The sequence below is a fragment of the Pithys albifrons genome, chromosome 4, assembly GCF_047495875.1.
Source record: "Pithys albifrons albifrons isolate INPA30051 chromosome 4, PitAlb_v1, whole genome shotgun sequence".
Taxonomy (NCBI): domain Eukaryota; kingdom Metazoa; phylum Chordata; class Aves; order Passeriformes; family Thamnophilidae; genus Pithys; species Pithys albifrons.
In genome coordinates this window covers 13,881,752-13,893,578 of record NC_092461.1, presented here as the reverse complement: position 1 = coordinate 13,893,578, position 11,827 = coordinate 13,881,752, and the positions used below count along the sequence as shown (strand labels likewise).

The following is an 11,827-nucleotide window of genomic DNA, read 5'->3' as shown; positions in this document are numbered from 1 at the left end:
AATAATCTTTCATAATGAAGTTGATCCTGGGAACACACCTGCCTACACTGAACTTATTTTTCAGTAACTATAAATCAAAAACTATGTTTAAACTATTTAAACTGTGCTTAAAATTGTATCTTTACTCCTACACTGGATGCGAACATATTCAGGACTACTGGTCATCTGCATATTACTACTCATATTGAATATAAAGTCCTAAATATGTCTATCTTCATTCCAGACATGAATATTTTAAAAAGTCTTTCCTTAAAAATATCTTCAGTTTTCAAACATAAGCTCCCTCAACTCCTGCTGAAAAAGAGGCTGAAAGAATAATAAATATTCAAAACCCATCACTGCAAAAAAAAAAATATTAAGAAAAGTAATAACAACCTACCAATATAACAGGTTTTATTTATAGTGATTTTCAAGTTGTCACATTCTCAAGGCTTTTTCTTCCAGATCTCAGGGCTAAAAGATAAATACCTCCCATTTTTATGAAAGGTAAGTTAAACAAAAGAAGCCAACTGTCATGAGATAAATGACAAATCATGAGTCATCAAAATTGCTGCAAAGCCCTATCAGGGAACATATCTTTTCTTCCAGGTGGTTGCTTTTTTGTGTGACATTTGTCTGACATTCCCTGAAATAATTCCCTTACACCTTGGGAGTTTGGCTGCTTTCAGGACCTCACAATACCCTGTTTTACTGACAGTGGATTAAACACATCTTCAAACTTTGTATAAAAAAGCAGTTGATCTTCCTACAGTCTGGGAAAGGAGAAAAAAGGGAATAAAAGAGGGGAGGATAAGAAGATTTGTTTCCTTATTTATGTATCTTCTAACCTGTAGTATGGGAATCCACGCAGAGATCCTGAGTATTTGTTACAGCTTTTTTTAAAAGTGAAAACACTTATTAGCAAACACAGTACCCAGCGAACAGTATCAACATGAAAAAAATCCTTATATATGAAATATATATCTATATATCCTACAGTATTACTAGATGATTTTTAAGCAGGCCACAGATTAACTTCATTCCCATTCTTACAAAACAATTTTAGGAGATCTTCAGTAGCAATAAAAGAACAAATAAACTGAGACTGTGAAACTGGTTATATATGTTACTGAAATTAATGGAAAATCTTTTGACTGCCTTGGTGAGAAGTCAATATTGAAAAAAATAGGATTATTTAAAAAACAAAGAAATGTATGTGGGTGGTGTTGAAGGTTGGTTAGTTCCTCCCTTACTGTCAGCATTCAGCCCAGTGTCCCAATGCTGTGCTTTCCACCTTTTAAAAGCATTGCTGGGGAAGCTTTAGGCCTGCTGAACAAAACCCTCACCCTTGGAAGAACTTGGTGAAGGAGGGTGTTTCACTCAAAAGACCTATGTGGCTGCCTGCACGTGGTGTGGTGACACACCCAGTACAGGAAACACCATCTTCTTGGCTTGTGTGTCTACTGGTGTTCTCCACAGCTCGTGTATTCAAAAAGTGATGGTCACAGCCAGGCAGAAAAGCTGAGGTAGCAGTCAGTGGGAACCAGGTTCACAGAAGAATCTGTCAGTAAGGACAACATTTCTAGACCTGCGATGAGGCCTCAGTGTACACTGGAGGGTCTGGGCCCTGAATAATTTGAACAGGGGTTATGCTGTACTGGTGAAAAGGCAGCAGGTGGGGGAAGATTCAGAATAGCCACTATTCCTTTTGCAAATCCAGTTGTGGCAACAGCAGCTCTCCCAGACACGGCTTCTTGCTTCATGTGATAAATTTCTGGCCCTTGACCTGAGGTGTCAGACGGGATTCCTGTTGTACTCCCAACAAGAGCCCCTTCTCAGAGAGGGGCTGTGGGGCTCCCAAACAAGCAGCACTGTCCTGCCTGTTCCTGCGCCTGCTGTGTGTTGCATCAGAGTTCATCTGGCTTTCAGCTCAGACAGAGATTACAGACATATTTTTCCCTTTAAGGCTCTGTACTGTTGCTCACCCTAAGTCAGCTTGTCTGTGGGTCCAAGTCATTAAATATCTATGCAAGTTAAAAATTTTTTTAAGAAAACCAGGTTAAAAAACCTCCAGGGCACCTAACCTAGGCAAGATAATTTCATAGTACCTCTCCCACTGTACCACCTTGCCACTGTTTGGGCACTTCCCCTCCCTATCCTCATTCCATTCACAGGCTTGTGTTTCACTTTCATTTCTTTTGAGCACTACAGTTTCAATTCTTCCTCACCTGCCTTCTCCCTTGCTGACAGCTCCCTCAGCTACTGCAATACTTGTAAGTCAGCTTGGAATATTTTTGTCTTTTTTTTGCTTTCTCATATTATTCGTTTACCTTCTTTTTTTCTTCGCTGACTGCCCGTCTTTCACATCTGTTTTCCTCAAGTATCATAGCTTAAGCCATTAAGAAGGGGAAATCAAGAAGAGTTGAGTTAATCTGGTTCTTAAGCTTTATTTGTGAAACTAAGTATCATCTTGGGAACTGTCACAAATAGGGATGGGTTCCAAGTATTTTCTCTACCAAGGGAGTGTACTTTCCACCACTGTCCTAATATGCATGTGATTTATCTCACCTTTGTGTATCTATGAATGAACTGACAGACCTTCTCTTTCTGTCATTCCCCTTCTCCCCTTCCCTCAAAACTAAACTCCTTCTGCATTCTACACGGTGTTATCTGTTTGGAACTATGTCCAATTTTACGTGAATCACAGATCGTTAAAGTAGGAAATGTTATTTCTAACAACCAAATCATTGTAATTCTGATCTTGCAAATTCTGTTCAGACTAAATATCTTTCCAAACTACTAAGCAGAAACATCAAGCCTTGTTTCTATGTTTCCAGGATTCCAGCCTAGCACTTCCCCAGAGATAGTCATGGTAATTTTTCTTTGGAAAAAAATATAATGATAATATGACAAGAATTGCTGTCATTCTAAAACTACTACTTCACAATGACAGTATCATACTAGGGCATTATGACAGGTGCTTTGACTACTGACTGCAAGGATCTGGAATCATTTGCAGGTCCAGTCAGGCCCTAGCAGGAAAACAGGATCAAATAAAAGAGGATAAAACAAGTTTATGAGACTTTGTGTGACTTTTCTTCACCTTCCTGGTCCTGGGACCAGCAAAGAACTGCTGGTCTGGGATGAAAAGTCTTAACCTGACTCACACCCCACTTCATTCCTGAGATGCTGTGATACCAGTGAACGAGGAGAGCTGCAATGAGTCAGGTTCAAATCTGCTTGTGTCACTACAAGAGGACCAGGTCGACATTAGGAACATAAAAACCTAACATCCGCTACCTACAAGTTAGTCCTTTCAGAATAAAATACATATGTATGCTGCACATATATGAAAATGTACGATATGGTATGGTCTGTGGCCACCATCTAAGACTGCTCTGTGGCAAATCTGAGTGATGCATACAAGACTGTCCTAAATCTGCACGACATTTTCTTAGTTGTTTGATAAACTCTTTCATTGTAGCACTGTTGGCTTCTGGACAGACAAGTAAGGGGGAGTCAGCTCTGGTAGTTTATACGTTGTAAGCAGTTCAGGGATGCTGCTCTGCACAACTGTACTTAAAACTCGTTTTATTCTTCTCTGTTGTTCTGCAAGCCACAGACTGGATTCTGCTTTCAAATACACTGCCTTTAATGGAACTGTGCAGGAATCAAAGCAAGGAGCATCTCAACTTTCTAAGTAGTCAGAGCACTGCCTAATCTTCCAGTAGCAGGCTCTTCGTGGTCGTGGATCACAACAGCTGGGAACAGAATGGAGGGAACAAGAGCAGAGAAAGCCTGCTGTTTTCTAACAGCGCATCCGTAAGCCATTTTGCTGTCCTTTTTTTTTCCTACAATATTACCCGTATTTCCCTAGTGTAAAAAGAGCTGGGTAGAAAGCCATGATGCTGTAACAATGGTAATTTTAAAAAGGAGACCTCTTACAACAGTTTCAGTTACGTTAGAAACTAGAAAGGCACGTAGCTGCCATGTTCCTGCAATCAGCTTTGTTCCATCACCGGCACGGCACAGCACTGGGTTTGCTCCTGCCGGCTCTGGGCAAATCCACGTGGCTCTGCACACCAGAGCCATCAGCCAGCGCACGGTCTTATCGCAGGGAAATCTCTTATCGAGGAAACAGGGAGGCTCGCTTCTGGACTGGTTCCAGGCGAACTGCCGAGCCGTTCCCATCGCCGCGAGCAACGGCAGTCCGAGCGCACACACCGGCCGCCCACCCGTTCCCACACGGAGCGTCCGCCCCGCGCCGCGGGCGGTAAGGGCGGGCTCGGGGCGGGACGGGGCCTCGCGCGCCCGGGGCGCGCTGCGCGCGCAGCTCCCCGTAACGCCGCGCGTAACGCCCCGCCTCGCCCCGCGACACCTCCCACCACTGGAGCCCCCCGGCGGCTGTGGCGGCGAGCGCGCGCTGACGCAGGCGGCGCCGATAGGCGGAGAGGCGCGCGCTCTCTGCCCGGCCCCCCGCCATCCCTCCCCCGCCGGTATCTCGGGCCCGCCGTGCCGGGCCGCGGGCGCGTAACCGCCGTTCCCCACCGGCTCTGCGCGGGTGCCGGGGAAAGGCGGGGAGAAGAGAAGGGGAACCACCGCGGGAGCGCGCCCGGCAAAGGTGGATACGGTGAACTGCCGCCGCGAGCGAGCCCCGCCCCGCCCGCCGGGACCGTTCTGCCCCCCCACGCGCGCGCGCGGCTGCTCCCCCGCCGGCCGGGCCGCGTGAGCGGCATGCGTGGCTCCGCTTGAGCGTCGCGTGCACCGCGCCCCCCCCCCCCAGCTCCTGCTGCCGCCGGATCCCGGCGGGCACCGCGTCCCCCCCGCACCGGCGCCGAGGATGCTGAAGATGAAGCTGCCCCTGAAGCAGACGAACCACAAGGCAGCGGTGGCGAAAGATGGGACGGCGGCGGGGTTGAAGGAACCCGGAGGTGCCCTGGACTCTCATCTCCCGCTGCAGCAGCAGGTGCCCCGGGCCCGCGGGCGTGCCGCGGCGGCGGCGGGAAGGGGGTGCGGGCTGGAAAGACCGAGCCAGCTGCATGGCCTGGGGCCGGGGCCCGGGCCGCCGCCCCACCCCATCGCGCTCGGCACTCCGGGCGGCGGCGGTCCCGGCCCGGCGGCTGCCCGTACCGACAGGGAGACGGTGTACGAGTGGTTCGGGCTTGTGCTGGGCTCGGCGCAGCGCCTGGAGTTCATGGTGGGGCTGCTGGACCTGTGCAACCCGCTGGAGCTGCGGTTCCTGGGTTCCTGTCTGGAGGACCTGGCCCGCAAGGACTACCACTGCCTCCGCGATTCGGAGGCCAAGGCCAACGGGCTCAGCGACCCCGGGCAGCTTGGCGACTTTCGCGACCCCGCCGTGCGCTCCAAGCTCATCGTCTATCTAGCCCTTCTGGGCTCCGAGAACCGCGAGGCCGCCGGCCGCCTGCACCGCCTTCTGCCCCAGGTGGACTCCATCCTGCAGAGCTGCCCGGCGGCGCGGCGGGGCCCGGACGAGGAGGAGGAGGAGGAGGAAGAGGAGGAGGAGGAGGAAGAGGAGGAGGAGGAGGAGGAGGAGGAGGAGGAGACGGACGTCGTAGTGGTGATGGACGGAGCCGCGAAGAACGGGCAAGCTGGGCTCCCCGCCGCCCAGGACCTGGGCTGCGGCGCGCAGGAGGAGCTGCTCCTGCTCTTCACCATGGCCTCACTGCACCCGGCGTTCTCCTTCCACCAGCGGGTCACGCTGCGGGAACACCTGGAGCGGCTGCGAACTGCCCTGTGCAGGGACGAGGAGGAGGAGGGGTTCGGCCTCCACCCAGCCCAGGTAACGCCGCGTCCTCCTCTCTTCCTGCTGCGCCATCTCAGCGGGCGGTTTCCTCTGTTCACTGCTCCCTCCCGTTTTCCTAGGAGCTGGAGGCGGCCACACACTGGGACGTGGCCCCTCCTGTCCTCCCCCACTCTAGCAGTGTTTGCCCTGGCCGCCCCCACAACGTGCTGCGGAGTGTCGATTACGAATTTCATGTTAGAGAGGGAAGGCAGATTTTTCTAGCCTGCCATGCTTTCTGGAGCACTGCTTTTTTCCTGGAACCCTGGCGTGCTGGAGTGCAGCATGCACAGTACTGAACTGCCTGCCCCATATGCTGTAGGCCTCTGTGCGATGCAGGAGTAATAGCCACAAGTTGACTAAACTTGTAAAAATAGAAATTATAATAATAATGCTAGATAGAGACCAGAGAGTGTTCTCTAGGGGCTTAAAACTAATAGATCACGTTGAATTAATTTTTATATGGAACTGGCTCTCCTGCCCCTTCTCAAAATGAAACACCGTCTCAAACTTTGCAAGCATCAGGGCAGTAGTTGGGTCACCAGCTCTAAGGCTGATTTTCTGTAAAGCCACGCTCAGTGAGGTGGCTGTCGCTGTTTGGGTTGGGGTAGTAATGATTCCACTAAAGCAGCCAATTAAAATATCATAACTGGAGCTTCTGTTCAGACGAAAACGGATTTTTGGGTGTCTGTCTCGAAACAGCAAAGCACATCCTGAAAGCAGATGTGTCACTTGTTGCTAGGAGGTGGCTGTCAACAAGAATGAGGAGTTGTGACACAGGGTTTCTCTCCTGTGCCCGTAGCTCTGTTTAAGTGAAGGTTTTCCCTCCATGCCATCCATTACTGCCCTCTTTGATGAACACTGGCTTTAAAATCTGCCCCATATTTATGCAGCCAAGCCATCTTCTTGGAGCTCTGCTCCATCTATAGAGGGCCTCATTCAAAGGGGAAGGAAGGGCTGAAAGATGTGTGTTTATAGCACTATTCCACCGAACACATCAGGTTTTCATCAAGTACTTGACAGAAAAACGTACAAAGCAGCAAGGGTTTTGGGATTTTGTTTCTAAGTTTGTTTACAGTGCAATCCACGACTTGTAGAAAACTTTTGCATTGCCTGCCATACCAAAGGAGTGGCTCCTTCTTCTGTTTGCTAAAGATGGGATATGCCCTTGAGGAGTACTCGGAGAGGACTAGGATGAATTTCTAAGCCTTCAGACACACTAAGTAAAAGCTTGGATCGTTTAAAGGCCAAAGCACATTTGGCAGGTCATAAATTAATTGAGTAGATGTTACGGTACTGAAATCAGAATGAATTCATAGCATCAGTCCAAAAAGTCTTTCTTTTGGCTTGCTGGCCTGCATTGAGTCCAGCTCTATCCCGCAATTAATTCTCAAAGTCCATCTTTCCGGGGCAAAGATCAAACTTCAAGAAATGGTAAGACTGGACACTGTTCTTTCTGGGTTTGAAGTGCAAGTGTAACTGGAAGCATATTTCCTGCCTGAACCTGGCTCAGCAGTTGTAGCTGCTCATTGTGTCCCATCAAATGCAGTTTAGGAGATCAGGCTCTGAGAAACTCCTGGAACTGAAGTCAGTTTTGTGCAGCCGTCTGGCTTCAGTGTGAAGGTAGGCTTCCAGGTTGTGGTTGGTTTGTTTACTCAGGGAACACATGAGAGTCAGCTTGGCTGAACATGCACATCCCATACTCTGTAGTCCACACAGGAGTGAAGTGCCGTGCCTTCTGTAGGCTTCCTCCCCGGCCCCCGCCCCCATCCCCTTCCTTAATGAGTAATTGTGAATACATTAGAGCCTCTCTGGGAAATAATGACTGACAGGGAACAGAGGCATCAGTGGATTTTTGCTGAGTATTTTCAGTTCACGGACAGTGGGACCCTTTGCAGGTAAGATGCTGGAGGAAGTGGAGTTGGTAGCAGGGTTAAAGACTTCCCTGGCAAAGTGCTGCTGTACTGTTAAATTGGTCTTGATTTAAAATTCTGTCGACTGTCCACAGGTCTTTTATCCTACTTTAATCTCTGAAATTTGAGTGTCTTCAGGGCTCTGCGTATGTAAACCCGAACGGTTCATAAAGACCTGAATTTTTATTCAGCTGGGCTCGGGTCAGAAGGGCCAGGCTCCCTGTCTGGGAATAACCTGTTCTGTTACCGGGCAGCCCAAGGAGCTCTGCTTCCCGGGAGCCCGCGGGGTGGTCGCGGTTGGAGGAGGGCTTTGACTCTCTCCACGGGGACGGCCGGGCACGGCGAGGGCAGAAGGACGGCAGTGGGAAGAACGAGGGGCCGGATACGGGTGCCCTAACGCAGCGAACACTCTTACGGGCCGGAGCACGGCCGGGGGAAAAGGGTGACCCCACTCTGTTTGTGGGTAGGACGAGTGGATCGAGGATCCTCCCGCCCCGTGAGGGCACAGTCCCGCTGCCCCGCCGTGCCGGTGAGGGCGGGAGGGGTCGCTCCGCCAGCCGGTTCCCTGGGCTGGGATGCGGTGACCGATGGTCGGCGCCGCTTACCGCCCCCGTCCAACATGGCGGCGGCTGCGCTCCCGGTCACGTGCCCGCGGGGCGGTGCCCGGCCCGGCTCGCCGGGAAGGGGGCGGTGCCGTCGTTGCATAAATGGTGTGGGGCTCGGCCGTCCGCGCCGGCGGCACCTTATCCCGAGGGCGTTGGGGAGAGTCCGTGTCTTTGCGGGAGGGCCTGTCCCGAGAGGGGCTGTGTTGTGCACGGTTTATCGAGGAGATAAGTCGCGAGGGCTGTCTCGTGCCGAGAGGCAGCGAGCTCAGCGCTGGTCCTGCCTCTCTGAGCGTTCCCGGGCCTTCTCATTTCCCGGCTGCTGGCCAGTCTGAAGACGGTCGCGGAGCTGTTCACATGGGTCGTGGTAGAGTAATAACATGTTCTTATGGCTAACAACAGGGATATGAAGTGAGCCTGCAGAGGTGATGGAGTTCAGAGCTGGAGTTGAACCAGGTGCTTTATCAGTTCTGGATTCTGAATTCCTTAGAGCAAGGACTGTGTTATTGCACATGGCATATCTAACAAAATGGCCTGGTTTGTGGTTTCAAGGAGCTGTAACATCTGGCTGTAGTGAACAGCAAAGGCTTGAGAGGTTCAGGAACAAAGAATTTATCGGTGATTTACTAGAACATAAAGCAGTTTGCCTTTTCCCCATTATTTGGATTATATTTTCTGGATAGGGAGTGTGCTCTCTGGTAAGATTGAGCTCACATTAAAGTTGCTTTATGGCAAAGTGTTAATAGGATTGTTGCTCTTTCTGGTGTCTTTTTTTAATGATCCTTTAAGAACCTGATAATTCTCAGTGGTACATTTTAACAAATGCATAAATTTTATTTCCTTATAAAAGTGTTCTGAAATAAGCTTTTGGAGTTTTTACACATTAAATAGAAACACCTGATACTATTTTCAGGTTTTTAATTTAGGATGTAGTTTATAGTAACACTTTTTGGAAAAAAAAGTAATTGGTACATTAAGCTGTGCAGAATATGAACTTTGAATCTAAAGTTGAAGTATAAGAATCAATCAGTAGCATTCACATCTGTGGTCATAAAACAAGCATTAATGTGCAAAGATTTTGGTGATACCACTGTTTATTGGTTTAAGTAACAGAGCAAATAGCTTAATGCGTGTGTTGATTATTCTTGTTTAATAAGTGTATCATTATCAAAGCTGTTTAACTTTGTTGCGTATCTTGCTCCATCTCATCCAAAATCTGAGATCAAAATGCTGAAATACTGAAGGAACTCTGAATATCTGCTAGCATAATAAATGTGGCTTGTATTAGGCACTGGAACATTTAGTCAGGCGTAATTGACAGTAATAGAACCAAGGTTCTGTTGAAATAAGCAATCTCCTGGAGGTAATGGTTTGCTGAATAGCATTATAATTAGCTGGCTGGAGGATTCTTTACAGAAAAGAAGTCTCTACTTACAAACTAAGGGAAAGTTCCTATTTACAGAGGTTTTTTTCTTTGTATGCATCTACTTAGAGGATATTTTGACTGCAAATTAGAAGAGTGCTTTTATAATTGATTTTCAGTCACTTTCAGCATGTACCACAAGTTAGTAGAATTTAAGAATCTAAGAGCTCTGTCTGGGAAGAACAATACTGGCAATCTCAATTTAAAGCTGCAGCACACTGTTTTAAGTGTCCTAGAGCTGAGTATAAGGAAAAGTGTGTTTTCAGAGTCTTGTTTAAATAAGAGACAAAGATAAAAAATGTCATTTTACTCTTGGCAAAGATCTTCTAAGTGGTGTTACACTCCAGGAAAATACAAATATTATACAGATTTTGCATACTGAGATAAAAAGTATTCCAGCTCCCTCAATAAACCTTGTCTCTGAAGAGGAATTTCTCTGGCTCTAAAGAGGATTTAAGGATTTCCAGAAATGTTACCAGAAGTTTTCTGGAAAGAAAGTCATAACTAGATAAAAGACAATGCCTAAAATGAAAGACTTCTGTCTACTATGTGTGCTAATGCTCCAGGAAATTGCAGAATCAAAACTTTCACTGCTTTGAGTTGTTTTACCTGTTTTATTCTAAATATTAGGTGTTAGGGCAAGTTTGTAGCCTTTCCCAGTCACTTTACCCCAGGGCTTGTCGGCCTCTTGCTGTTCTCCCTGCCAGTTTCTTCTCCAACATCGTAAATGAGTACTGAGGGTGTTGAAAATATTCCTGTGATTTCCTAATGATTGTACTCAAATTGCTGTAGTTATGCCATGGTTTGGTTTTCAGTGTTGCCCAGTGCTGACTTATTTGTAGGTAGCAGGATCTCACTGGGCTTGGAGTACCAAGGACTTTCAGCTTTTCATGAAGAGTTGTGGAAAAGGATGCATACAGCAGCAGTAAGCTGGTTGTGTCTGTGAAGCCTCTGAAGTCTGTAGGATTCTGTCAGCTTAAATCTGTCACCTCATTTACTTGCCAGCATCAGTGTCTAGCCATAACTGCACTAGAAAACACTACAGCTGATTCTTCATTAATAGAAAATGTCTATTTTTCCTTCAAGACTTGGTGAGTTTCTGTAGTATTCTCCAAGTCTGAGAGTTTATACTTCCAGACATCAAGCTTGCAGAAGGCATTCTCAGAGATCTGGCTGGAAGCTGCATTCCTGTGTGAGTTTCTTGCCCTTCCTCAACCTCTTAATGCTGTCCTTTTTGGCAGAAGAAAGTAAAAGTACTTGTAGCATTTAAGGAATATTTAGTGTCTTGGAAAGTGTCTTAAGAGTGAGATAACAGGACAGATTTTCTGATATTCAGAGCTGCCATACATGACAATACTTTTAAACTATGCTGGAGTTCAAGGATTGGACAAAACAACATACTACCCTCTGATGGTAGTAAACATGGTAATGAAGGCATAGCCTCTTCTCAGGACTGATTGTACTTCAGTGAATCACTCTTAAGGGGCAAATGTTTTTTCAATCTTTCTGTCACTCTAGAATGTTATGAGAATAGTTTTTTGTATTAGTCTGAACTGGTACATTCAAGTAATTTTGCTTTTATCCATTCAACAGACAATAGTAAATTACACAGTTAAGTTACACAGTGTTTTTGGATGAGCAGCCATCTGGCAATACAATCACACCCCAACTGGTGCATTGCTGGCTATAGCTTCAAGTTCTCTAGTTTATCATTGGCTGGCTAGGTTGGACTGAAACTGTGGTTTAGGTCCCATTAGTAGTTCAGATGCAGGTGAGACTTAGAGCAAGAACACACTGTGTTTCTGTCAAACATGGGCTATGCTCTTTCCCCAGCCCTGTAAGTCATTGGTGTAGCTGGCATGAATAGTACTTCAAATGTTATTGCCACAGGCCTTGAGAGCTGAAGTTGTTAGTGCTGTATAAGAGATTGGTATGCTCCTTGTCTCAAAATTGTCATGATTTTGTAGTGCTACAAGTTAATCAGTTTGTGATTGCTGAAGCTGTCACATGGTGTACTTTTCTTCTCTGAATCAGCTGATACTTTGTCAGAATGTTTCTGTCTCCATCTTAGTGTTTTGTTGCTGCCTCTTACAGGTGAGCTGTTAAATTA

The 11,827-nt window shown here is 47.4% G+C and overlaps 1 protein-coding gene across 3 annotated transcripts in view; it reads left to right on the top strand.

Moving 5' to 3' along the window:
- Window positions 1-4,444: 4,444 nt before the first annotated feature.
- ZCCHC2 (zinc finger CCHC-type containing 2) overlaps window positions 4,445-11,827 on the top strand; it is a 45,514-nt gene continuing 38,131 nt past the window's right edge. For all 3 annotated transcript variants that reach the window (XM_071553512.1, XM_071553513.1, XM_071553511.1), the window contains exon 1: window positions 4,445-5,779. In XM_071553512.1, coding sequence (XP_071409613.1) covers window positions 4,820-5,779 — 960 coding nt within the window. In that variant the 5' untranslated portion in view covers window positions 4,445-4,819. The remainder of the gene's footprint in view (window positions 5,780-11,827) is intronic.